Source organism: Medicago sativa, chromosome 4, assembly GCF_051527215.1.
Source record: "Medicago sativa cultivar Bolivia chromosome 4, Bolivia_mono, whole genome shotgun sequence".
Lineage (NCBI taxonomy): Eukaryota > Viridiplantae > Streptophyta > Magnoliopsida > Fabales > Fabaceae > Medicago > Medicago sativa.
Genome location: NC_140752.1, coordinates 83,656,278 through 83,683,783, shown reverse-complemented (window position 1 = coordinate 83,683,783; position 27,506 = coordinate 83,656,278). Strand labels below are relative to the sequence as shown.

General features: G+C 33.3%; 5 protein-coding genes and 1 non-coding gene across 8 annotated transcripts; 3 read left to right on the top strand and 3 right to left on the bottom strand.

Moving 5' to 3' along the window:
* LOC146932863 (pre-rRNA-processing ESF1-like protein) lies at positions 1-4,453 on the top strand. The gene is made up of 7 exons (XM_085708032.1): positions 1-742; positions 991-1,062; positions 1,167-1,423; positions 1,952-2,114; positions 2,191-2,319; positions 2,759-3,471; positions 3,840-4,453. The coding sequence occupies exons 1-7, from the start codon at positions 137-139 to the stop codon at positions 4,132-4,134; spliced, it is 2,235 nt and encodes a 744-aa protein (XP_085564158.1). The 5' UTR covers positions 1-136; the 3' UTR covers positions 4,135-4,453.
* A 1,913-nt stretch (positions 4,454-6,366) lies between these two features.
* NRPB7 (DNA-directed RNA polymerase II) lies at positions 6,367-10,086 on the bottom strand. 2 transcript variants are annotated; one of them, XM_085708030.1, is made up of 7 exons: positions 10,002-10,086; positions 9,309-9,462; positions 8,755-8,920; positions 8,590-8,640; positions 8,029-8,094; positions 7,843-7,911; positions 6,367-6,620 (listed from the first exon to the last, which is right to left on the bottom strand). In XM_085708030.1, exons 2-7 carry the CDS (start codon positions 9,422-9,424, stop codon positions 6,558-6,560), a joined length of 531 nt encoding a protein of 176 aa, XP_085564156.1. In that variant the 5' UTR covers positions 9,425-9,462; positions 10,002-10,086; the 3' UTR covers positions 6,367-6,557. The 2 variants fall into 2 exon arrangements, with proteins under 2 accessions (XP_085564156.1, XP_085564155.1); XM_085708029.1 differs by having other exon boundaries at positions 9,309-9,451.
* Positions 10,087-12,086: 2,000 nt separating this feature from the next.
* On the bottom strand, positions 12,087-14,508 carry LOC146932861 (small ribosomal subunit protein uS11-like). The gene is made up of 6 exons (XM_085708028.1): positions 14,430-14,508; positions 14,126-14,248; positions 13,986-14,031; positions 12,884-12,969; positions 12,620-12,749; positions 12,087-12,368 (listed from the first exon to the last, which is right to left on the bottom strand). The coding sequence occupies exons 1-6, from the start codon at positions 14,430-14,432 to the stop codon at positions 12,301-12,303; spliced, it is 456 nt and encodes a 151-aa protein (XP_085564154.1). The 5' UTR covers positions 14,433-14,508; the 3' UTR covers positions 12,087-12,300.
* Positions 14,509-17,259: 2,751 nt separating this feature from the next.
* LOC146932860 (cytochrome b561 domain-containing protein At4g18260-like) lies at positions 17,260-19,790 on the top strand. 2 transcript variants are annotated; one of them, XM_085708025.1, is made up of 4 exons: positions 17,260-17,512; positions 17,745-17,909; positions 18,373-18,521; positions 19,114-19,790. In XM_085708025.1, exons 1-4 carry the CDS (start codon positions 17,375-17,377, stop codon positions 19,460-19,462), a joined length of 801 nt encoding a protein of 266 aa, XP_085564151.1. In that variant the 5' UTR covers positions 17,260-17,374; the 3' UTR covers positions 19,463-19,790. The 2 variants fall into 2 exon arrangements, with proteins under 2 accessions (XP_085564151.1, XP_085564150.1); XM_085708024.1 differs by having other exon boundaries at positions 17,742-17,909.
* A 488-nt stretch (positions 19,791-20,278) lies between these two features.
* TRNAF-GAA (transfer RNA phenylalanine (anticodon GAA)) lies at positions 20,279-20,351 on the top strand. Its single transcript has one exon. It is a non-coding gene; the product is annotated as a tRNA-Phe (tRNA).
* Positions 20,352-21,620: 1,269 nt separating this feature from the next.
* UREG (urease accessory protein G) lies at positions 21,621-25,536 on the bottom strand. The gene is made up of 4 exons (XM_085708023.1): positions 24,932-25,536; positions 24,141-24,262; positions 23,937-24,041; positions 21,621-22,155 (listed from the first exon to the last, which is right to left on the bottom strand). Exons 1-4 carry the CDS (start codon positions 25,449-25,451, stop codon positions 22,072-22,074), a joined length of 831 nt encoding a protein of 276 aa, XP_085564149.1. The 5' UTR covers positions 25,452-25,536; the 3' UTR covers positions 21,621-22,071.
* Between the last annotated feature and the right edge of the window lie 1,970 nt (positions 25,537-27,506).

Genomic DNA, 27,506 nt, shown 5'->3' with positions numbered 1-27,506 from the left:
ATTTCAACAGTAAAATTGTCTAAAACCCTAAAACCACAAACTTCAGCAGCTCCTTCACCTTTGCCGTTCTCTCTGAAACAAGCAGTGAAAACAACTCGCCGGAAACACACCGCCGGAGTTCGTCGTCGGCATCGCAATGGGATCCAAAAAGGAAAACAAGAAGAACCACGACGACAACAAAGGGAAGAAGAAGATGAAGAACAATGGCAAGCGTAAGGATTCTTCGTCCAATTCGAAGAAGTCTGATAAACCATTACACAGTAATGACAAAGTGGTTATCGAAGATCCTCGATTTGCCATGGTTCACACTGATCCACGTTTTCGTGAACCACCAAAGCATCAAACAAAGGTTGCGATTGATTCTCGATTCGACCGCATGTTCACTCACAAGAGTTTTTTGCCTTCTTCTGCACCCGTCGATAAGCGAGGTAAACCCAAAGATAAGGCTAATTCGCAGGAACATTCTCTTCGTCATTATTATAAAATGGACGAGGAAGATGATAAGAAGAAGAAGAAAGTAGAACAGAGTAGTGATGAGGAGGATAATGATGATGAATTAGAGGAGTTAGTGAAAGTTAAGAATGCGAAACCGGAGATTGATAATGGAACTGAGTCTGAAGAGAGCGGTGATTCGGAGGCTGATGCTATGGATTCAGATACTGATAAAGAAATAGATATTGATACGGATACTGATGATGGTGTTGATGAGAACGATTCTGAAGAGGATGAACCTGAAATTCAGGTATAGTTTATGCATTTTATTTGGAGTATTCTCATGTTTCTGATTTATATGCCATTTTAAAATTATGTCACTTATTTGATTCTTATTATTAGTAATATTAGGATTTAAAGGAGATGCACTGTCAATGTAAAAATAATTTTAATTGATCGGTTGGTCTCTTAACTCGATGGTCTCCTATTAGATGTCAGTGTAAAAATGTTTTACTGTGTATGCGCGTTAAACTCTAAGTATTATTATGATATGGACAGGAAGAGGTAGCAGAGATTGAGAAAGAAACTCATAGGCTGGCTGTTGTTAATATGGACTGGCGGTATGTGAAGGTGTGTATTCGAAGCCTAATGTGAGTCAATTGTGTTTATCTGGAGTTCAAAGATTTTGTTTGGTTAAAATGTTGTTTGTGTTTTGTTGTGTTTTTTGGTTGTAGGCTGTGGACTTGTATGTATTATTTAGTTCATTAGCCCCACCTAATGGACTGGTCAAATCGGTAACTATTTATCCAACCGAGTTTGGCCTTCAACGTATGAATGAGGAGGAAGTTAAAGGGCCTGTTGCTCTATTTGATGGTGAAAATAAAAGAAGTGATGAAGACGATAGTGAGGAAGAAGAGACCGATGAAGAAGATTTTCATGATAGTGATTCTGACAATGAGAAGCTGCGTGCATATGAAAAGAGCAGGATGAGGTAAATAACAATAAAAATGATTCCTGTTGTGATATATTTGCTTGAATGGCGTATAGATTAATGATTAAGCTTTCAGATTTATTTTCAACTTGAATCAAGCATATGGTTTTAAATTCCAGTGCTACTGTTTCTCGTCGTTTAGTAATTTTTTTTTTCCCTTTAACCATTCATTATATCAAGGTTTAAGTCTTGTGCTATAATGTTCCGAAAATATTTTACACGCTGATATTGTCAAGTGGGAAATTTAATGTGTGAAGTTTTATAAATCTTGTTCCATTTCTTATCCTCCTTTCTTATGATCTAGAATGCGTCTATGTGGTCAGCAATGTTGTCATGTCATTACGCTTTGTTTTATGGAGATTATACTTCCCGGAACACATGGGAAATAGTGAAACACACATTGCTATGCACCCGTATCACATGTCACTCATATTATTGTTATTCCATGTTTACTATTTTGACGTGCCCATCTCCCTTTTCCTCTTACCACCATGTTTTTCTAACTTGAATCTTTATCTTGCTCTCTAGGTACTATTTTGCTTTGGTGGAATGTGACTCAAGTGCCACAGCAGATCACATTTACAAAGAAAATGATGGTGTTGAGTTTGAACACTCATCGAATCCACTTGACTTAAGGTTTATTCCAGACGATATGGAATTCAAACAGCCTCCTAAGGATGTTGCATCAGAGGTATTTAACATTTATATATATGCTGTATCGTGGATTATAATAGAATAGGAAGATATTGACTCATTTCTCTTCTTAGATACCTGCAAACTACGAGAACAAAGATTTCTATTCTCGGGCACTTCAGCACAGTAAAGTTGAACTTACTTGGGATGAGGATGAACCTCTTCGAGCAAATACTTTGAAGCGGAAATTCACTGACGAGCAGGTCAGCATTCTGTCTTAGTGTATTGTATACTGTGTTGATAAATTTATATCTTGGAAAAATCTTGTGTGGTGTTAGTTTTGGAACCTCTGAGTAGTTACCTCATTTTTTATTTAGTCATTTCCAAATAGTATTCACATTTATAAAATTATCAAATTTTATGCTGCGATGGAAATATACTCTGTAAATATCCATGCCATGCACATACATATACGCTCACAATATACAGCCATTCTTTTGTCCCTTAATAACTAGTACAGATGTATCCTGTACTTGTCTTTTTTTGTTAATTGTTATGTATCTGTGTGGTAGAAGAAATTGGGGACCACTGATATTCTTTATGTAATGAATTTATATTGTTTATTTCATGCAATTTGCTTTGTAATAAGCTCTCTGTCCCAGAGCTTTAAGTTTTTTTTTCTTTTCCTTTCTATTGTGATAGCTGGCTCAGTTGGAAATGGATGAATTAATAGCTTCTGATGTGAGTGATAGTGATGATAGTGAGGATAACAATGAGACTGATGAGCGGCCTAGAAAAAAAGATAATAAGTATCTTGCCTTGCTTGACAATAATTCAGATGAAGATGGAGATGATGATGCCATGGATATGGAGGTGACCTTCAATACAGGTTTGCAAGATATAAGCAAACATATTATGGAAAAGAAGGATAAAAAATCAAGAACAGTTTGGGAAGAATATCTGAGGAAAAAACGTGAGAAAAAGAAAGCCAGGAAAAACAAATCAAAGCATTCATCATCATCATCATCAGATGATGATAGCGATAATAATGATCATGAAGCTACTGAAGACGCAGATGACTTCTTCATTGATGAGGAACCTGATATTAAGAAGAAGAAGAAGAAGCCAGAAAATAAAAATGACAAAGATCATAAGCTCCAAGATATGGATGGGGTAGCCAAAGCAAGCAAAGAAGAGCTTGAACTGTTGCTTGCTGATGACAAGGGGACAGGTACTGGTCTCAAGGGATATAATCTGAAGTTTAAAAAAGGCAAGGGCAAAAAAGGCAAGGGCAAAAAGGCGGAGAATGCTATTGATGAGGGGAAAATACCAAACAATGCATTTGATGATCCACGTTTTGCATCTATCTTCTCAGCTGACTTCGCTATTGATCCCACTGATCCACAATTTAAAAGGTATTTTATGACATAGATAAAAACTTTATTGTAGATAGCACAGAAACAGTATGAAGTTCTTCGATATTTTTTTATCACTACTATTTCACTCTGATGGGGTAAACTTGGGATAGTGTTGTAAAATATTGAAAATTATTTCTTGGCATGATGGTTACATTCAGCTGGCACCAAAAAATTTCTTAGCTAAATCAAAATCCCAATATTATCTTGTCTAACTCAAAGATAACATTTGTTATGTTGCTAAGATTGGAATGGTCTTTGCTCCCTATAATTGTACTTCCCGTTATTCAAGAAACTTGTATATGCCTATTTTCATGTAGTAAACTCTTTTTCTTTCCTTTCTAAAATTTAATTTTTGTTGATTGCAGGAGCGCCGTGTATGCCAGGCAGCTGGCACAGAAGCAGCAGAAGGGTCGTGAAGAATTATCAGTAGAAAGGGAGCACATGAAGTTTCCGAAAGAAACACAATTGTCTTCTGATGGTTCTGGTATGAAGGAGAAGGGTGGGGAAGAAGGGTCAGATGATTTGAAATCAAAGCAAGATAAATTGGAGTTATCATCTTTGGTTAAATCGATTAAGATGAAATCAAAGCAAATCCAGCTATCCTCTGATGTCAATACAAAGAAAGCTGGAAAATCACAATTTAAGAAAAGGAAGCACTAGGTTTTAACCTTGTGGTCCAATCTACTCACTTGAATGGAAGAGACCTTGTGAAATTGTTACGGCCCCTTCCACATGCCGGCAAAAATCGCTGGGGTAAAAAGCAGGCATGTGGTTGGTATTGGATCTATTGAGGCTCAGTTAGTTTAATCTTTTGTCAAGAACTTTCTTAATCACAATGCTTATTAAAAATTTTGTTGCAAACTAGGTGGATATTTTTTGTTTTTAGTTTATATTCATATATAACTTCTCATAGGTGGATATCTTTTGTTTTTAATTTATATTTATACAGAACTTCTCATTGGAGAAGATGACTTCCTAACCATTGTGTTCTAAGCCTCGGCAGTTTTTGTTTTTGTAAAAGTTGGAATTCATTCCAAAAGGGCAAAAGCTCAAAAGCCAGAAAGCTATACATCAGAGGTCCCAAAAGCATTGGTTCAAATATAGCTGCTTTTATCCCCTAACCATTTCTAAAAAAGAGACTGGATAGGCAAAAACCATGGTTTTCTCCCGATACACCGTTCCAAAAGGGGAAAGACTGTGTTTGCCCGTCTAGGACGGTGCTATCGGATGGAATCGATTTTTTAGAGTGGAGTGGGGGGAGAAGTCTCTTTGACAGCTTAACATTGTTTATATTGATATTGCATATCTCTAGATTAGTTTTTTTTTTTTGACAAAATCTCTAGATTAGTTAACCTCAAATTTAAATTTAAATACAATTTTTTTTGTAAAATAATTATTAGCATTAAAAATCATTGTTTTTTTTTTTGTCTGAAGTGATTATGGTTAAATTTAATAAAGCTCAAGTATTGAAGCAATTAATCTCAAGTTGTTGGACTCTAGTTGGAAAACCTGAGTTTAAATCCTAGCAGCAGCAATCATTGGTCGGAACTTCTTTACTGTCCAATTGAACTTCATCTTACTATTTTCCTAAGAACCGTTAGGAATTAAGTTCAAAAAAGTATTTAAACTATTCTTTTCTTTTTAAAAATGAAACACCCTTACGATATCTTTTTGAAACAATTTGAATTCCATTAAATTACACCGACATCGGTTCTCATACTGCTAACAGAAGTCGAACTCAAGACTTCATGGCCTTTTAGGAACAATTAAAATTATATTAAATTACGTTAACAATGATTTTCTTGCTCATTAAAAAAACTTACAACTTTACGGATGAGTCAACTTTTTACCAAATGAGCCAACTTTAATTGGCTTACATAAAAGTTACTTGCCACTCCCATGTAATGTAACATGTCATTTCTTATGAACGAAAAAAACTATATACTTTAAACACATAAGAAAAATAAATATACTATACTATTAAAATGATCCAGATCCTCTATTGTCCCATTGTCTACTACCATCTCTACTGCATTGATCCAACGGCTGAGAGTCAAAAAGTAAGATAAAAACGGCAATGTCATTGGAAAGATAACGGGTGGGCTAATTTTTTTGAGATTTCTTCATCCCTCGCATCGTTGTTGTGGGATTTCTTCATCGCATCATCTCTTTTGCCTGTTAGAAATTGGAATCATTGTTTTTTTTTTTAATAATGTCAAACTCACCGTTAGGAAACGGAATCACAATCCCACCTACCATGGAGGAGCTAACAACTGGGTTTGAGTACCCTAAAAAAAAACTGGGTTTGAGTAGAAACCGCATAACACCCAAAAAATCAATTCACTATTTTTGTGTAAAAAGCCACTGAAATAGGATCTATGTACAGCTTGTTTCTCCTATATTGTTCTTTTCCTTTACTGTTTTTGTCAAATATAACATATGGGGCAAATGTTGTTTCTAGGTTGTGTGGTGAAGTTGGATTCAACTTATTTGTATTTTGGGTGACTTTGATTCAATTTATTTGTATTTTGGGTGACTGAAATCACCGTTCTTGTACTGTAAAAAACTCGAGAACAACAAACAGCAGGTGAAGAAAACCCATGAAAGTCGAAAGTGAACCGCACACACTTTCTCTTTTTATCACTAAACCGTTGGATTCCATTGGATTAATCCAACGGCACAAAACTGCACAGGAGAAACAGCCAGATAAATTAAGGCAGGAAGGGATTCATTTCGTATTAAAATACTACCTGTTTGTACCAAAAAAAAAAAAAAAAGTACCCGTACATCTTACTTTGTTTTGCTTCCCAAAAATTAATTCTTGACCCAAATAGTAAACAAACATTGCAGTGTTTTTTAGTAAAAGGAAGGACTGAAAATATTAGCCATTAATTCTGGGTACAGCACAAAGGTAATTGACATTGACAGATAGAAAATATTCATACACACTGTAATCAATAAGAGAATTTGATACATCAACTAAGTAACTCTATGGTAATTTATGCAACAGTTACACCAACATGATATGAGTATCAGGTGTATGCCACGCAAACTATACGATAGAAGGGTACATAAAGGTGAATTTAAACTGTTGCAGGGTCGTTGATCACACCCAAGAAATCGTCTTTAATGGTACCTATGCAGAACTGCAAAAGAGGATAATATGTGACATTAAATAAATGAGTTCTTGAAGATATTGAAACCATAAAACATGATAAATAGTTATATACAAAAGATCAAAGGAAAAATAATTTAATAGCTATGAGAAACTGAAGAGTTGCACCGGTCAGTGTTCATTGTATTCGTGTTATAGCCCTAAGGGCGAGTGAGGAGAATGAAAAAATAGGCTTAGCATGTGCAAGAGTATAACTTGATTCTCATTAAGAAATATTGGAAGAAAAAAAACATTATCTAATGCTAAAACGGTAACTAGGCTGCTAGGCCATCGCTATCACAAGTTAATTAAAACATCTTACAGGATAATCATGCAAGGAAATATGAAAAATAATCAGAAGTAACATCAACAAAGTAGGAGAATAATAACCCTTCTCGGTGCATAAAGTAACTGGACAATTTGTGATCACGATTTGCTCACAAGTTCTACCATGTTCTGCATCTTAATACAGTAGTAAAGTAAAATTGCAGCATGGAGCAGTAATGAATAATGATTCTTGCAAACCCCAAAAGTGATAAAAGATTAACCTATACTTGGTAGTCATTTTCATTCCATGTTGATCCCTGTTGACATGGGTTGTTGGAATGGTGATAAAAGATTAACCAAGTGGTAAAACACTAGCATAAATTTATCGCCACTTTTATGATATGTACAAATCACTACTGCTAAGCCTGTGAATGCAATGAACTGATAGAAACCGACAGTTATGAGCAATGCAACAGTGCATTATTTCATTAAAGGAAATGAGATCTAGCTCTACAATGAAAGGAAAAGTACATCCAGAGTCAGTGACTCCTAACCAGAGAGATATTCTCTCCTATCCAACTCAATATCACAATCCTGAATACCCTCACACATAGACTCTCCCCACTAACACCAGTCTTCCCCTTCTCGTGTATACCTACCATGTAGTGGGTCTATTCATATTTGCTTTTATAATTGGATCACCTGTGTCATAAGGCCCAAGGTCCTACCATGAACTTAAAAATAAAATTATCATAAACTAAGGCTGTTCTCTAGGAATTTGTACTAGTAAACAGACCTGCAAGAAACAAAAGCTATATCTGGCACAGACCACAGTGCTTTCATATCCTATTAATTCGAATCTCTTAAAAGTATAATTTAGAATAAAACTGATGGGCTTAACAACATAAATAAAAGCAAACTGAAAGCTGCAATATATATGGGCTTACAATTTCAGTAGCATCCACTCGAGTCCCAATTATCTTTAGCCTCACTTCACTATCCTTCTGAATCTTAACCTGTAAAAAAACAAACAATCAAAGCCAAAAACAGAAGAAAACACATTATATTGAACACCTAAAAAAACAAATTGCTCTCTTCCTCTTCAACGAGAAATTATTATAAATGATATGTACCGATCCATCTGAAGTAGTGTAGTTTGGCATGTCTCCAGTCTGGAATTCCATATCATCCGGAATCAACTGAAAGGAGAAAAAAAGGGTCTGATCAAGACAAAAATACATGAGGAAATAGTAACAAAGGCAAAACAGAATAGCTACGGGAGAGACTAAAATTGGGTCACAATTCAAAAGCTTGCAAATTATCCTTTTTTCAAACCTTGCAAGAAATCAATGAAAACCATTTTCATACAGATAGTGATCTCTAGTGTATATACCATATAGTCAATATGACAAATGACAAAACAAGAAGTCGATGTCTTTTCCATCATTCAGAAGAACATAAGTGCTTATGCAACTTGACTGCAACAAGTTTGGACAGCATTCAGTAATTATTTTTTTCAGAATGTGCATTTAATTTTTTGATAAGAAAGAATAACTTAAGACAGGTAATGTCTTTTACTCCTCTAATCTCAAGTACATAAATGAGAATCATGATTTTAAGGCTTAAAATGAAGAACAATAATAACAGTATCTTAGGTATAAGTGCAAAAGGTGAAGTTTTATAAATAAACTTACATGGTTGGAAACGAAGATTTGAACTGGTCCAGCTTCAGCAAAAAACCCCATCTGTACAAACAGAACTCAATAATATAAACCACTTTATCGACATTCGACACAGCAGAGTCAGACACCTAGATAAAGCTGATGAGGAAAATGTAGAGACAGAGGAATTGCACAAACCTTGTTCACCATGGTAACAACAGCTTCTAAGATCTCTCCCTTAAATGGTCTGAAAACAACACATTGATACTTAACTGGAAATGTCACAAATCCGGTCCCATCACGAATTATCCCTTTACCAATGTTCTCAATTCCCGTCACCGCCACCACAAATCCATGTCGACCACTGTGTAATAGTTGAAAGCCCAAAAGTTGCATCAACACAAAGTCCGAAACAGAAACAGTTTGATCCAAATTATTACAGGTTTATTTCCAAACAAAATTAGTCCAAGACACAAAATGTTTTATTATAGACATTGTTAGTTTGGGGTTTAAGAGGTCTGTTACAGGTCAATTAAAATTGTTTCCATCTTCAAGTAACGTTCAAAATGTAGTTCTACTTAATTTGTCTTCTTTAAATGATAACCAAAAACAAAATTGAAAAGAAATCAAAGACAACATCGTACGTATTCTTCAAGTAGTAGTCTGTTAATGAAAAAACCTCAAGTGATGGCATTTTTGTCCTAAGTTTAATTACTAGAATTATGGGTGAAATGATCTTTAAGATGAATCACCTGCAAGTGCCTTCAACATCTTTCATTAGTTTGGAAACAAGATTATCACGAAGGTTACGACCAAAGTAGCGTGGATGCAGTTGCATGTTTCGCTCCAGCACTATATGGAAAAACATTTTCTTATCTCTCCCTTCTCACCGAACCTGAACAGTTACTTGTTGCCACAAAACAAATAATAAGAGTAGATACAAAGAATACCATAAAAAAAAACAGTCAAATCCATATAAACCCTAAAACAAATAAAAATCCAACTAACTTAATTTCAAACAATGAAAGAAAGATGAAAAGATATATATATGAATGTACCCAAGTTCCCAACGCTAATGAAAATAACATAGTAAAGCTAGCCAAATAAAAAAAAAATCACAAGTTCTCGATGAAATTCAATGGATATGAACTAGAGAGAAAGTGTGCCCTAGTAAGAGTTCATTGTTCGGGTAATTTTGTGAAGTAATAAAGACAGAGTTTAGCTTAATTTCCTCTTCGATTGTAATATTAGCTTATGCAAGAACTAATATTTAGTGAATATGTGGTTAATTAAAGTGTTAAACCCTGATTACTCAACAATGCGAAAATTCTTAAAAAATCGTAACAATTCCTCTTATTGAAGTGATGGAAAAAAGGTAGACGCTGTTTTCGCACTTCAATTCGAGAAGATAGGGGAGAAGGAAAAAAGGGAAACTAGATACGAACCTTGCTGGTGGGTGAATTCTGAAGCTAAGAACTGTGAAGGGTGTGGCGTCACCGGCGTGCAGTGGTATGGTAAGGGGAAAGAAGCGAGAGAGGAATCACGGTTTTTTATTTGGCTTAAACATGCAAATGGTCCCTGCAAATATCTGGTGTTTTGGTTTTAGTACCTGTAAAAATATTTTTTTGGTTTTAGTCCCTGCAAATATAGAATAATTGGTTTTGGTCCTTCGTATTTTGTTTTAATCCTTGTAAAATCATTTCATATTGAAATTGGTCCCTATAATATTCATTTTAGTCCTTGTTTTGAGGGACTAAAATCAAATATTCTACATATTACAAGGACCAAATCCAATATGAATCAATTTTACAAGGACTAAAACAAAATACCAAGGACCAAAACCAAAAAAATATTTTTACAGGGACTAAAACCAAAATGTCAGATATTTGCAGGGACTATTTTCATATTTAAGCCTTTTTATTTTAAAGTGTGTTTGCTTGGGGATTTTTTTGGTTTTTCATATTATTTTTTTGGTATTTTTATAAAGTGGTTTAATGGCCGTAAATTCACATTTAACTTTTAAATGAATAAATGGATGTTTAAGGTTCACTCCAATCTCTCTGTATTATCTAATATCCCTTATCAATTTGTCATCGTGAACATAGCTCAGTTGGTAAGGACAATGCATAAAATATACAAGGTCCGAGGTTCAAACCCCGGCCACTACCAAAAAATATCCCCCCGGCCACTACCAAAAAATATCCCTTATCAATTTAGATAAACTTATGAGACAAGTTTTCATATATCTATTCATTCATATAGGATCAATTTTTTTTTTAATTTACATAATAATTGATATATTTGGACTATATTAATGTTTTAATTTGCTATAAGACTCTATTATAGATAAACTAAATAAGTTATTCAATTTCAAAAAATATTAAAATATTATTTGCTTGTATATCTTGTCAAAAAAAAAATTATTTGCTTGTATATAAAATCGGATAGATATTTTAACATATACTTATTCCGTTATTATTTGTTGCTTTCACATATATACTGAAGAATGTGTTTAATCTTATACAAGAAAGATAAATTATGAATAACTTTAATTAATTAAAAAACTAATAAATTATGAAAAACTATCATTAATTAATAATAATTTGGAAAAAAATAAATTAAAGAAGTTGAAAGAATAAATAATAAAGGATATGCTATGGGAAAAATTAATATATTTTTTTTGTTTTTTGTTTTGGTTAAGGAAAAATTAATATTTTATTAATATTATAAAATGACATGATAAAACACACAATGGCAAATCAAGGTTGAGGTCATTGGGGGCAGTTGCTTTGCCCCCACTTACTCTTTAATTTTTGTAAATGTTTATTTTCTTACCATTAAATATCAAGTTGCCCCAACAAAATATTCATAAATAATTTTATTTGTAAGGAAATAAATACGCAATAGCAGGAGAGATAAATTGTTGAATGATAATTTATTCGCATAGATAAAAAAAAAAAAACATAGTAGTGTTTAAAAGGTAAATTAGTATATATACATACAATTTTGTCTGTTCAAATTGATTAAGACAATTTGTTCTCAATCCTATAAAGGCTTAATTGCATGTTTGGTCGGTATTTTCACCATTTCACATACCATCTATTTTAAAAATTGGTCCCTTTGTCATATTTATTGAATCTGTGATGTTTTAAATAATGTAGAATGTGATTTCATGATAAAAAAAAAAACTCAACCTCGATAAAATTATAACAATCCCTTCAAAACTTCATATATCATATGACCATATTTTAAACCAAATATGTGAAATTTTAAAATTGGTCGACAAACATCGCATAACTAAACTGAGGTAAACTGATTTTTATTAGCGCAACTACCAGAAACCATTACAAATTACAACCAACGTGTCTTCAAAAAACAAATTACAACCAACGTAAGTGGGAATTTCACAGCCATTGGTATTTTAATAGTAAGTATACGAATGCCATTAAGTTATACTCATAAGGGTATGAGAAAACCGAACAAAAGTTAGATGAAGCAATTTATCAAATCCGCAAAAGATGTAAATCAAATAGAAGAAGCATGAAAAACTTTCATTTGACTCTTAACTTATATCTAAATAAACTCATGTAGAACTTTTGGTCAACGAACTCAAGAAATACAATTAAGTAGCAAAACTGATATTAAGCTAAATTTGAATATGCCATAATACAGTCTGGAAAGAAACAAAAACACGGTGACCAAAATAAAAACAGAAGCAGCTCCTTCCATAATACCATAGCAAACTCAGAGCCTTCTACCCCTTCTACCACTCTTTCGGCGGGTGCTGTCAGAAGGAATTGGGGTCACATCCTCTGCAAATTTAAAAAACAAAAGGCAAGCTAATTAGATACTAAGCTGGATATCAAAACTTAGAAACTCATCGTCAAATGCTGAGAATACAAAATAAGAGTAACTGGGAAGGAGAACTATTACTTCATAAACAAGATTCACAAACACAACACAAAAAACAAAAGCACATAAAAACCAGACCACATCACCAGCTTAGAGCAGCAGGGAACAAATTTACCACGACATGCATCCTAAAAATGGACTAAAAGAATACCTATGCGACCGATTTTCATTCCTGACCGAGCCAAGGCTCGGAGAGCAGCCTGAGCACCAGGGCCTGGTGTTTTAGTCTTGTTTCCTCCAGTGGCACGGAGTTTGATGTGAAGAGCAGTTATGCCCAACTCCTGTTCCAGAACACAGGATCAGCAAATTATGACAGCTAATTGCAATCAGATTATACGAATTCAATCAAATTAAAAGCAGGGGCTTGTCAAGAAAAAGCACATATGAATAACAAGATACAAATAAATGCAATTACCTTGCATCTGGTGGCGACATCTTGTGCAGCAAGCATAGCAGCATATGGAGATGACTCATCTCTGTCAGCTTTGACCTTCATTCCACCTGAAAGATAGTAAATTAGACAAGACAAACAGACTTAGACATGCATCCAGCTGGTTAATGGCAACGAAGATCTATAAATGAGCAATTCTACTATGGTCACAACCCATAATGAAAAATATTTGGGCACACTCACACTTAATGAAAAAAATAAAAACAAAATTAATTTAATCACATCAATCAACATCATTTAATTTTATTCTCTTTTAATTTTTTTCATTTGATGCAACTGATGTGAGTGTGCCCAAATGTTTTTTATTTGGTGTTGTGCCAATAGAAGAATTGCTCCATTTATATTATCAGGGTAGAGCAAAATTGTAAATGGCAAGAAGGGTCTGTTTGGAATTGATTATTTAAGCTTATCTACTAGCATAAACACTTGTTTTAGAGAACTTAGGAAGACAGCTTTTGACATTCATAAGCTGTTTCAGCTTATTTTCATATGTTTATGTCATGAGCTGTTTTCAGCTTATTTTCATAAATTTTCCAAAATAGCTTGTGAGGACAGGTTATAGCTTATATGAAAACACTTGGGTTTATATTATCTATTGTTATAGAAATAGCTTATGAATCTGTTAGGATTAGCTTATTTTTTGACATTATGCAAAACAGCTTACGGAAATAAATAAGCTTCTATGTATTATTCATAAGCTTGTCATAAGTATATTTATTTGCATAAGCTATTTTTCTTAAACTAAAAAATAAGTCAATCAAAATGGACCATATATCTAATCATGATAAGTGCACACACTATAAGTTGGAAATAACCAAACAGGGCCCAAATCTTCACTTTTGGCATTGCTTAAGTTTATAATCAGTTGAAAATAAAAAAGTTCCATAGAAACAGAGTTCCACAAAACACATATCAAACATAATAATCTTATAAATCAAATATCATGAGATAAAAACTGATATTCACACAAATCAACTAAGATAGAGAAAAAAATTCAATATAACTTCAAAAATGATCAAATTTAATGATAAAAGAAATAAAAGAAATCAAAACAAAACACACTTACCAGTAATACGGACAAGTGTTTCTCTCCCAGACAAATCAGTTACATGCTGCAATAAATCAATTCAATGAATTACAACAACAAATCAAAAAACACACAAAACAATTTGGAATGAATGATAAAACGAAGGTAAATAGACTCACGATGAAGGTATCGTTAAAGGAAGCAAAGATACGAGCAACACCAAAAACTTGTTCACCATCTTTAACAGCTGGACCAAGAGTCACTGTTTCTTCCTTTGGCTCTCTAACCTTTCTCTTCGACGACTACAATTACATAACCAACCATTTCACAAACCATCAGATCTTAGAGAAAAACATTTCAATTTCAATTTCAATTTCAAAGGAAAATCGATTTGTATGCTCAATGACTTAACAATTGAAATTAAAAGCCATAAAGTGTTTGTAGTGAAATTATTACAGATCAATGTTTATGGAGTTAACGTACCATTGTTGAAGGTTTTGGATTCCTGCTTCAATCCGCCGGCGTGCACCTTCTTCTTCTTCAGAGAGAACAAAGCTTCGATGGTTTTCGTTTATATGCGAGAAGAAGAAATTTATCTATGGATTAGGGTTTTGTGAAAGTATATCTTGGGCTGGGCTTTTGGCATCAGCTGAACCTGTTAGCTCAAAATATGGGCCTACGAAAAATAGATAATTGTTCTTTAGGCCCCCCGTATTCCTCTGAAGTCCCTCCGTTTCTATAGTGTATTTTTTACTCCTTTTTATTCTTCTTTATAAACTAGCCTTTTGATAGGCTATTTTCTTTGTTTTGAGCAACACTAAGGGCATAGAGGGAAGGGAAACCATCTAAATAAAAAAACATGTATAATAAAGTTTAGGAGGATCATTTTTAAACATTTTGAAAACCATGGATAGGGGTACAATTTAACCGTTTCTTTAGACTAAGGATCAGTCTTGTTTAATTTTCTTACATTGTACAAATGAAAAATTTATGGAAAGATGCTAACATAACATGTGCCTTAGAGCAAATGATAGTACAGTAGTACCTTGTAGTTTTGTGTTGTCGACGAAAGACTACAGACGACGTCTTTTTGTAGTAGATGTTAATGATCCTCCTCATGATTACAAATGAAACAATGACTAAAATAACATTAGTTTGATAAAAACAGCGGAAAATACGGATGTAACATGTATTGAACCGACGTCCATTAAGTCATTGTCTAATTCGTAAATATTAAAACGAATGTGTGTTTTTATTTATGAATAGTATCGTTGATTGTCGATGAAACTTCTGATGATTTTAAGTACTAGTTCACGTGTCCCCGTGAGCTTAGCTCAGTTGGTAGGGACAATACATAACATATGCAAGGTCTAGAGTTCAAACCCCGACCACCAAAAAAAAAAAAGTACTAGTTCACGTTGGACCATCATGGAAGAGCTCAACCTAATTTGTAATTGATATTTAAAAATGACTACCACATATTTTATTTTATTGAACATTTGGTGTAAAAATAGTTTACACGAGCGGTGCATATCATTTTTCCAAAAAAATAATAACATTAAATTCCACTTCTTTTGTCCTATTATATCTAGGTTAGGACGCATCCTCAAACTTGTCTATCTCAGAACCAAACTGAATACACCTCTATTAATCTTCAAACAAGTATTGTTTCTCTTGATGAGTATTTAAGAGGTTTTATCTAATGTGCATGAGTAAATTAGTCTTGCATTATACACAAGTTTTTTTTTTTTTTTTATCATTGGATCGTATTTCGGATTAGGCTAAGGCCCATTCCGACTATAGTCGGGTTGGATTCATGACCCGTGAGCATACGACACCATACGATGGACACGTCATAAACCCCACTGGATGATGGTCCAGATCAACAGATCATAACCGTCCAGTCTGAATCAATGCAAGAAGACCACGTAGATGGTCACACTTGTCCCTCAGGGACAACTGTCCAGATAAAGGCTTGACAACCAAAACCCTATTTATTCACCATATATACTCGTGTTTAGCATTGGATCAGGTAACACATTTCTTACCCCCATTATTAGTCGTATTCTCAATTGACTTAGGCGTCGGAGCACGTGAAGGTACATCGCCCCTCTTCCGATGGAGAAGGACTCAAGTCGACCCACGGTGGACGACGAAAGTTCAATCCCTCTACATAACAGATCTCAACCCAACAAGCCCATATTCTCAAGTCCAACCGGATCAGTGGAGACTTCACTGGGGATCGAGTCCAGAAAACTCTCCCTTAGCCTCGACTGGGGGGCAGATGTTCTTGCACACCTTAAAAGTTCCACATTGCTTGAGAGTCGAGGCTATGTGTAGTTTATACACAACTCCCGCACTCCTCAAACCAGCAAGACTCCTTTTACAAAAGACAAAGTTGTGAAAGGTTTACATCCAAAGTTGACAATACCTCAGATCACGGTGTGGCGTGCTTAAGGGTGGAAGGAACATATCAATAAGTTGCATCATATCACATTTGATACAACGATTAAAATAAACTTGTATGTGGTGTAAGACTTGTCACGCTTGTATACTATATATAATTGGCCTATTCAAAATATAATGTGAATGATGAGCACTTTCATCCGATCAAATGATAAACATGACGACCCTAATCACACATCATGATACATCAAAGCATTACCGACTTAAAATTGTGTCAAACTTGTATCAAAGACACTACTGATCCATCAACATCACATGTGAGGTTACTACGAACAAATGAACTAGTCAAAATATGAAATGTTTATCCTTTTAAGTCTTTTCACTATTTTAAGTTTTAAGTTTTAACACCTTTACTGAACTCCTACTTATACTGTTGATAGATAGCATTTTCTTTTTATTGATTAAACAAGGTATCTGCTGCTAGCAATTCTTGTTGTACCAAATGATTTATGGACCCAAGAATAAAATTGTCATTGATCGATCTGACTTAATTTTATCCACTTTAATTATCTTCACATACAAATTGTCCGCCTTAAAACATATATTCAAACGCACATCAATAGGATTTTGACCTATTATAGTATCAAATGTCAACCAACCCCACGTTAGAAAGTAAGGTAGTATAGTCTCAACTTTTTCAATTTTAATATACTTTCTTTCTAATATAAGCTAAAATTTATATTCAACTAACTTACATAGTGACATGACATATAACATATTCATATTGCATGTATTGTAATTGTATTGCATCCTTCCCTTAAAAATTTAAAGCTTCTTTATACAAAAAGCAGATAAGTCCCTTCATTAACACACTTTAAAAGCTCCCTCTGCCATACCAGAAACAATCATATCTTAAAGCATATTTAGCTTCAAAACTCAGAGAGAAACAGTGGGAGAAGCTTAAGGGTAGTAATTAGCACCTTGTACGTAGTTTTGTGTTGCTGTGTTATTGTGCTAGGAGAATGCGCATTTCTTACAAGTCAGTGTGCTTTGTTATAGTCTCATTTTATGCATTTGTTCTACCTTTCACTCAATGCACAACCTTGAAGGAAGTGAATCAGTTTAACAGCCACAGGAACACAAATAACAAAGTTCACAAGGTATACGAATTTCTTTTGAATTTTGCATGTATTTTATCTTTCATGTTCTTCTTCTCAATGCTGCTAACTATCTAGCAGCTATTGGTTTAACAACAATTTTAAATTGGTGAATAAATCGGTCATCAATATTCATTTTATCAATTTAGTGACCGATTTGTGGTTAATAAAATGACCAGTTTTTAGCAGTGATCATTCCTTTATTATAAGTACGTACTGGTGGTTAATATAGCAGGTAAATCATCAAAAAGCATCAGATATAGCATTACATGGATTGCTTCTATGGGGTTCAGTTGGATTCTTAATGCCTCTTGGGATACTTACAATTAGAGGGTCCAATAAAGCAGAACCTGGATCAAGAAGGAGCAGAATACTCTTCTATTTCCATGTTGCTTTTCAGGTCATGTATCTCTTCCATTAATTCTTGTTGATTAAAATTATACAATGAAAGTAGTACAATTTTTTTGTTAAAAACTTGACAAGTGGAATAGTGTTAAATTATCTTAGTGGAGTATACAAGATGCTTTCTTGAATGTTACATTGTGTAATCATTGAAATTTTGATCTTTGTGTAACAACATAATCATAACTTGCTTTAACTTTTATAGTGGTGTGTCCAATGTTTATTTTTTTTATTTTTTTATTTTCTTTTATGCAAGATTATATTACTCTTATTTGTTTTTCTTGATAACATCATTATTATGATTATTTATCATTTGAACTGAACTAGTTAGAACTATAAGTCGTCTACATTGGAAGAAGTTGTAGTTTTTTTTAAGCTCTTTGGATGCAGTATATATACTCAATGTTCCTTTTTACCTTTCTATCCTCATTGTAAAAATAGTCTAACATTTCATCTAACAGATGCTTTCAGTGCTTCTTGCCACAGTTGGAGCTGCTATGTCATTGATAAAATTTGAGAATTCATTTGATAATAACCATCAAAGATTAGGTCTAGCACTTTATGGTGTTATACTTGTGCAAGCTTTCATTGGATTTTTCAGACCTCACAGGTTAATTCATTAATATTTACACCTCATATAAAGCTAATAAATCCAACAACACAAACTTCATAGTAGAAATAGCCATTTTAATTTTCTGTATTTCTGCATGCATGTTAATCAGCAGGGAAAACTTTAGAATATTTGGTTTGAAAAAAAGTTTGTATTTGTATTTCCTGTTTTTTATTAGTCATCACAAAATTGTTGCCTTGTTATTTTTAGGCTAAAAAAACTCATTTTAGTTTCTCATAATTTTCAACGGGTCTAACAAAAAATAATATTAAATTAGCTCCTCATATTTTCATGTTGGGGACAAATTAGTCCCTTTGTATGAAAGTTTGAGGACTAATTTTACGCATTAATCACACCTATACATAGATATTTGAAAGGATATTTTAAGAACTAATATAACAAAGTGTCACAAAAATTGAATATAATTAAATGTATTTATGTGTAATTTTACATTGAATGTCTGTACAAATTGAAAAATTTAAAGTAAGAATATGAAATGAAAATAGTTAAATGTTTTAAAAAATCAAACATCCTACACTGTAATGTTTTAATATAGGGATAGTTGATTTAAATATTCTAATTGAATTTGCAGGGGAAAGAAAGAGAGGAGTTATTGGTACTTTGCACACTGGATACTAGGGACAATAGTTTCCCTTGTGGGGATCATCAACATTTACACGGGATTAAAAGCATATCACAAGAGAACCTTAAAAAGCACATTGTTTTGGACTATACTTTTTACAGTGGAAGTCTTTTTCATTGGATTGATTTATCTCTTCCAAGACAAATTGGAATATATGAGAAAGCAAGGAGTGATTGAAGGAAGTGATGAATCAACTATGTCATCTTACCAAGATATTCCTCAAAGGCAACAAAATCAAAAGGAGATGTTGCCAATTGCATGTGGAAAGATAAATGCACTTGGAAATTTGTTTGACTAATCACGTGACGGGGTATTACAAGTGTTTGCCATGATCTAGTGAGATTTGACATTTTTTACTTTGATTTGATTTGAAAAAGAAAAAAAAAAAAAGGATGACTCTTTTCTATTACATCTTGATTAGGCTGTTGGCTTGTTAATTTTTCACTTTAGTTTTTGGTGCATGCACTTTATATGTAAGTGGGATATGAATTATGATTTTATGAAAGGTAAGATGATAGAGTGCATTCATCAAAAAGTGAAGTTCGATTAGTGTATGTCATTATTTTTTTTCACAGATTTTTCAATATATAGTTTTCACATGTACATATTATAAGTGTGTATGTGAATACTGACCATATAGGTTGTGTAGACAATTGTGTAAAAAGCAGTGTGTGGACTGTAATTTTTGGAAAAAATAATTAAATATGATCTGATGATATATTTATATTGCAATACTTCAAATGGAAGGTTGTGGTGTTGTTCATTCACGAGTAACCATACCAATCATGAATACTTTGATCTCAAGCTCAAGCAGTCTATTTCCAACGATCAAGTTTATGATGGCTCACACATACAAGCTATCATTCTTATGGATGAATTGATCAGTTAAGAAAATGAAAGAAAGAGAGTTAGATATCATCAATATTAATGTTTTTTGAAATGTATCACCATAGAATGTGTTAAAAAGAGAATAAATAAGATAGCAGTGGGAGGGTGACAGGCAATAAAGAAAAAAACCAAACTGTTGAAAACAATGGCGATTATTTTCCATCCCACGTTAACATACCATTGTCTGTTAACATTTTATACTATAAATAGTAAAACGTTAATATCTGCGGGGATAGTTCAGTTGGGAGAGCGTTATACTGAAGATCTGAAGGTCGCGTGTTCGATCCACGCTCACCGCATGTTCAACTTTTTTTCGATCCACGCTCACCGCATGTTCAACTTTTTTTGTTTATTTCATTGTAAAAAAGGTCCAAAAAAAATGTTTCGCTAAGATATTCACATCATTTTCCAGGATCGCACTACAATGGTTGAAACATTTTTCTGTAAATTTATAATTTGCTATACTTTATTTTCTTTTTTGAAAGATTTTTTCTGTACTGTTGTGCATTACCAATATCCATCCTTTTTTTTTCATCAAAAAGACATTCATACCAATTTTTTGCTATGAGTAAACTAGACAACTAAACAATGGTTGGATCACCAAATTAAATAATTAGACAGTTGGTTTAAGAAAAATTTGTGTAAAATTTTTTTTGTTTGAAGATTCATATTTTATGGCTCTTTGTTATATTTTAAAAAGTTTCTGTTTTTTGGATACACCATTTTTTAACTGGAGAATAATTAATTCATTTCATCAATAATTAAATATTAAAAAATGTTGAAGAGATGTTAATGTGGTTACCTTGCTAAGATATGAGTTGCCACATTTGTTCCTCTATTGCTAAGATACGAGGGAATTTTTAAAATAAAGACTCAAGTGAGATTCTACAATCTTCTAAAACAACAACATACTTGGATAAATTTGATTATGAAGAATGAAAGCTATCCACCACGTATTTTGCAGCCAACTACCAACAACATTTCGATCCAAAGGAAATAATTCATCTATGTTACATTTAAATAAGCATGTGGTGGCTTAGACCAGCTAACCCTTCTGCAGACGATTTGTATATTTCAAATTGATTCATCCTAAATAATAATGAACAACCAACATTACATTTGAAAACTCTGTATTTTTTTATAAGAATTTGGTCTCTAGTCAACTGTGTTCCTGGCATGATGATGGATCTGCCATAAATTATGGCCTGCAAATAATAATAACAATCCAAAGGAGTTCATAAGCTTGTTAAATACAGCATAAGAACATTTGCACCCAATTTTTTTTTTACCACATAAGAACACATTTAAAACTAAGACTTGAGTATATTTTTAGTCCCTCTTTCTGAAAAATGAACACCCTTGTTGGATCACTTTGCATTCTTATGGTCAGCTTTTAGTCACTCTTTTCTAGCTAAGAGGAACTAACTGATCATTTTCAGAAAAGAGAGACAACATTGACACAATTTTTTAAGGATCAAAATCCATAATGACCCTATTTTAGGGGACTAGAACATATTGAAGTTCAAAATTAAATATACTGGATAAGCATTGCACATCAAACACAACAATTCAAGTCCTTAATGCTATTACTCAATTAAATTGAATAGACTAATTAATGGATTGAAGCAATCTAGACAGATGTAGCATGTATTTGCTAAATGAAGGTGATAAAATAATCCATATATGCTTGTGCATATTTATGAAGAGATCTAGATGTCAACTAGCTCAACATGAATGAAAAGAGTTATTTAACACAGTAGCCATGTGATCCATAGTTCCATACACTTTTATAGATGTGTGAATTTGCATATTTATACCGAATGACCACTGGCGATAGATAGACGCATGACTCATACACACTGATTAGGTCCAAGGTGGTAACATGCTTCAAAAAATAGTTTCTTAACATGAATGAAAAGACAACAGACTAGGCTCCACTCCTCACTCGAGCTACCAGCTTTCTTATATATCATTCCCCTGTTGACCAATCCGAGTTCAACAACATTTTTCAAAGAAATGTCAACGGCGTTTCTTCCCTGTGGCTGCTTCCCATGCCTGTAAAACATGATTCACAATTTCCTCTACTCCAACATTGTGCTTCACCTGTACATTGATGCAGAAAGATAGTTAACAAGAGTAGTAAAATATTGGTGGGTCATCGTTATTTGTAATACAAGAAAGGTCATGTAAAGAATGCTGTTAGGCTGCTAGAAATTTAAATTCTGACCGAAAAAAATCGCTGTGATATAAGGTGAGTGATTTGGTTGAACAACGATAAGCTCACGATAAGCTGTGTTATTATTACTGCCTTATAGATGTTACTAAGAAGCCTAACTCGCCCACAGTATTTTGTTTCTTTCCATGTTCTGAACCAGTTCTACTAAATAGTTATATAAGCAGAAGTAAAATTTGGGTAAGAAAAAAATGCTTCATGTAAACCTTGATTCACTTCTATAAATCAAATGAGATAAACACACACATTCAATGCTATATAGCCAACTTTCAATCATAAATACTCACAACACACACATTCAATGCTATATTGCCAACTTTCAATCATAAATACTCACAATTTCCTATTTAAAAACAAATCTAAGATTCACTATACAACATATCCACCAATCGATCTATCAATCAATTTTCTCTGAATGTGTCTGATATAAATTCTGATTGTGGATCTATGACAGTTGCTTGCGAACAATTCAGTTATTTAAACAGGGTAAATATGCAATTCCAACCAGATACCAAGGCAAAATGCTCAGTGGTTTTGTGGCTATACATGATTTTAAGGTTAGGTCATTCACGTTGTATTAATGGTTCCTTACTATTATGAAAGATGAAACAATAACTTCAGAATACACTCAACAATGGGAATGGTATTTATACAAGATGGGAGAGCAATGAGCTCAACAGAGAAGCAAAAAGGAAAGGAAATTAACACGGAAAGAATAACAAGCAAACACCAGTAATTTGAGAAATAACATGGAAAGAAGGCATTCATTATTCTTGGGAGGATTTACTTCTCTTTCAAATTTATTACCTGGACCAGTTGTTTTCTACTCAACATTTAAGATGGAGCAGAAGAAGAATGAAATTAATTCGAAGACCAAGATACAAACCTAATGTATATGCCAACTCAACTAAATCCAACATGCAATTTTTTGATGGACAATATGCTTAGGGCAGCTGCTTAGCTGTTTGGTGAACCATCAAACAACCTATTTTAGTATTTTTGTTTGATAGTAGTGCATATGAATAAGTATATTTCTATAAGTAGAATATATGTGTTTTTGCATTAACTTTTGTAGATGGAACCTCAAATACTCTCATCATTATACAAATTAATGTAATTTATGGAGCTGTATAGTTCCTCCAGCAATCATCGATTAGCAAAGTTAGTGCAAACTACAGACTAACCCTACCGCTCCTCCCAAATATTCAAAGTGTTCTATCTGATTTGATAAAGGGTTAAAGCTCAATGTTTTGAAAACCAAACTGGACGGTTCAATTGACTGAACTGTGCACGGCACTGCTATGGTTCAGTTATATGAAGGTTCAACCGCACTTCAATCTCGGTTCAAACAGTTTAAAGCAGTTGAACCATGACCCGGAGATTTCCAATTTGATGTCCGGTTTGGTTTCTAAAACATTGGTTCAGATGACCCAACAATATTAACAGGCATTAACTTGGGAATTGGATCGCCTGAAGTCGGGTACCCTCCATCAAGCGATCCAAGCCATCTGATCTTTGATCGGACAACTCCTTACGTGCTGGCTACGTGACTGTGTGTATTCCCTGACTGCAGAGAATCTGAATCTTGCTGGATATACTCAAAGCCACAAAGATTGCAAGAAAGAAACACTAGATAACGTCCTAAACTAACCTGAGCAAATACAAATGGCCCCCCATCTCTCATCCTAAGAGCGTCCCGCTGCATGACACCCAAGTCAGCTCCAATTGCTTGTGCAAGGTCAGTCTTGTTTATCACCTATTAGTTCCATAATCATCAAAATCAAAAATAAAATGAAAAGAATTGTATATAGACAGATTTATTCATGCCAGAGATAGTTTTGTGTATAGCACTTACAAGGAGATCAGCTTGTGTGATTCCAGGACCACCTTTCCTAGGAATTTTATCACCACCAGATACATCTATGATGTAAATAATATAATCAGCCAGTTCCCTGCTGAAATTGGCAGCCAAGTTATCTGCACAAAAACTGAAGTCAACATCCAAAGTTTTTTTTATATCAAACTTGAAAACATAAACAAGTGTAATAACATAGAGCGAGTAAATCAACATTTTAGTCCTGAAATTGTAGGTGTCAGATAATTAGTCTCTTAAATTAATAAAATTCTAAAATGTTGTCTAAAACTGCCAATTGTAGATCAAACTATTCCATCCGTAACAATTGATCGAATTAGTCCATACGCGACAATTTTAGGAACTAAACTAACGATCCAAAAGTACTAATATGATCAAAGTTTTTTATACCTATAGATTAAGAATGTGCTTGACTATGCAACAAAAATTGATTTTGAATTAATTAATTTTAGTTAAAAGTGAGTTAAATGTGAAGTGGTTTATGTTTGGATACATTTATATAAAAGTGACATGAACAATACATTAGAGTGTAAAAATCTTTACGTGTCTGGAATCACTTTTAACTCTTCCCACTATGAAACCAAAAATACAAAATACATGATTCGTGGTGGGTTTGACAGAACACTGAACACCATAATTTTGGCAAAACCAAACCATTGTGATATCAAACACACACTAAACTAGTGATTCAGTGCATTATAATCAGTCTTTCTAACTCAATTAGAAACAACTAACAAATTCTTTAGTGAGTAATACTAATAAATTAATAATACCTCCCCCAGATTCACAAAGAAGCAAATCAGCTTTATAAAGATTCGAAAGCTCCTCAAGTGGACCAAGATTAATACTAATATCCTCCCGAATAGCAGCATGAGGACACCCACCAGTTTCAACAGCACGTATCCTTTCTTCTGGCAGCGCTTTATGTTTGACCAAAAACTCACCATCTTCTTTGGTAAATATATCATTAGTCACAGCAGCGAGACTGTAACGATCTCTTAGATTCTGACAAAGTGCTAACATCAAAGCGGTTTTGCCTGTACCGACAGGTCCACCAATGCCAACAGTGAAAGCTCTTTCATTGAAGTCTCTGTTGATAAGAGGTTGAGCTCTTCTGCTGAAGAATCCGGGAGAGTAGATTGGTTCGTGGGAGTGTGGTGCAAGACCGTCGTGGCTATGGTACACTTTTCCATCAGCGCCTATGAATGAATCACCATGCTTATGGTCGTGGTCGTGGTCATGGTGATGATGTTCATGTTCATGTTCATGGGTGTGATCGCCTCCAGAAGACATTGGTTGTTACTGAGTTTAGCTAGATTCTCTCAGTTCTCAGTGTACTTGAGGACGAGGTATCTCGAGATGAGGTGTGGACCAATTCAAACAATACGACAAGACTGACAGCTTTTTGTAAAAACGTGAGACCATCTGCAATGGGAGTCCTTCCCCTATTAAGCACCATTGTAAATAAGCATCCCCTTTGTGACACTAATAAATATGATGTTTATGAAGGTGGGTGTTTGTATAGGCACCCTCTCTTTCCTATTACTCTTGGCCCCACTTTTACAATTAATTCTATTTTTTTTATATATTTAATTATTGTATTATTTTGATATTAAAAAATAATTATATAATAGTTGTAAATAATAGTTGAATTTGATTCCCTAAAAAAAAATAGTTGAATTTGAATTTGCTTGTAGCATAGCCGTTGGAAATTTTAGTTGACATTTCTTGTATTCAATTACTCCTTAAAAAGAAAATCTGTGCTTAATTACTTTATTTTTTCCTTCTTTGAATTTGTTTGTTTTTTAATAATTTATAATTAAATTATTTCAATATTTTAAAATTATATAATTATGAATGAGTATAAAAATTATTGTTAAAATGTAATGATATAAAGTTATTGCTAGAACCCAATTAATAATTATTTTGAGGTGTTGGGTTGGAGAGATTGGGTGTTTATTACGTGTTAATTATAAAACGAATGAGGTGTATAGTCGGGACCCATTTAAGCACCCAAATAGGGTGCTGCATTGTGGATGGTCTGACTATAATATTTTGTCGAAATGTGAGTGGTCAGATAATTATTTTATTCATATAAATGTATTGATAATTTGATATTGCATTTCGTTGCTCTAAATAGTCATGATGTTAAAATGTTATGTTCACATTGTCATATAAGTTCTCAATATATTTGTTTAATTTCATATTAATCCACTATGTTGATGGATAAAGTACACAATCAAAGACTATTTTGTAATTTTGTTACGTTGATAGACAATTGTGATTATTCACGTATTCATAGACGAAAATGATTCTTTACCCAATGCAAATACCAACTCGTCTTCTTGGTAAAAGTCACGATTACCAAGAGACACAAATACAAGATGACGAGTTAACTCGTCCGCAAACTTGAATGTACGACTTTTGGTATGTATATTTCTATAACGAGTTTCTTAACATGTGTCCTTAAGGGCACAGGTTAGCATTTGTCATTATGATTGTAATTTGATTTTTCTACTTACACCTCGGAAATTTTCGGTTAATATCCAAATTTCATTAAAATTTATCAATAATACTAAAATTGCCCTTGTTAAGGAATTAAAATAGTTAACACTATTTGATTGGAATATGTGCCATCAACTTTTTAAAAGCATAAAATACGTTATTTTCAATGTAAAGTTCTCATTTTAAGTTTCGTAACAAGTGTCCTCTTGTTAACATAACCTATATGAAAAATACAAGAAGTAGAAATGCAAAGACACGTTGTACCAAAAAAAAAAAAAACAAAGACGCAAGATTCATAAAATGTAAGTGTCCATTCAAATTGCGTGTGACAAGCACGATCACTAGATGAGGAAAAGTAGCTTAAAATTATCCTTATATAATCATACACTCCTCCGGTCTAATATGTAAGAAAAAACAAAAAAAAATACCCTTTAAGAAAATGGTTTAAGTGCATTTAAGTCTTTATAAAAACACCTTTCCAATTCTACCCTTGAAAATGTTAAAAACATTGAAATATGAATAGTTGTATTATATTCAATGTAAGGGTCACTACCAAAAAAATATTTAATTTAAGGGTAAATTTGGAATAATAATATTAAATGTAATAATCATAATAGACTTTTGCTAATATTAATTTTTAATAAATTATATGATCAAACGTATTATTTTACCAGTTCACTATAATATTATAATTAATAAAAAAAATTACAATCGGTAGTTTTGAATTCCTACACTTATCCGAACTATGCGGCATGCAATTTTATATTTGGATCACATGAGTTATTACTTCAAAATAATTTAACTCGCACAGCGAACACCACTGCTCTCTCTGTCCCACATTAT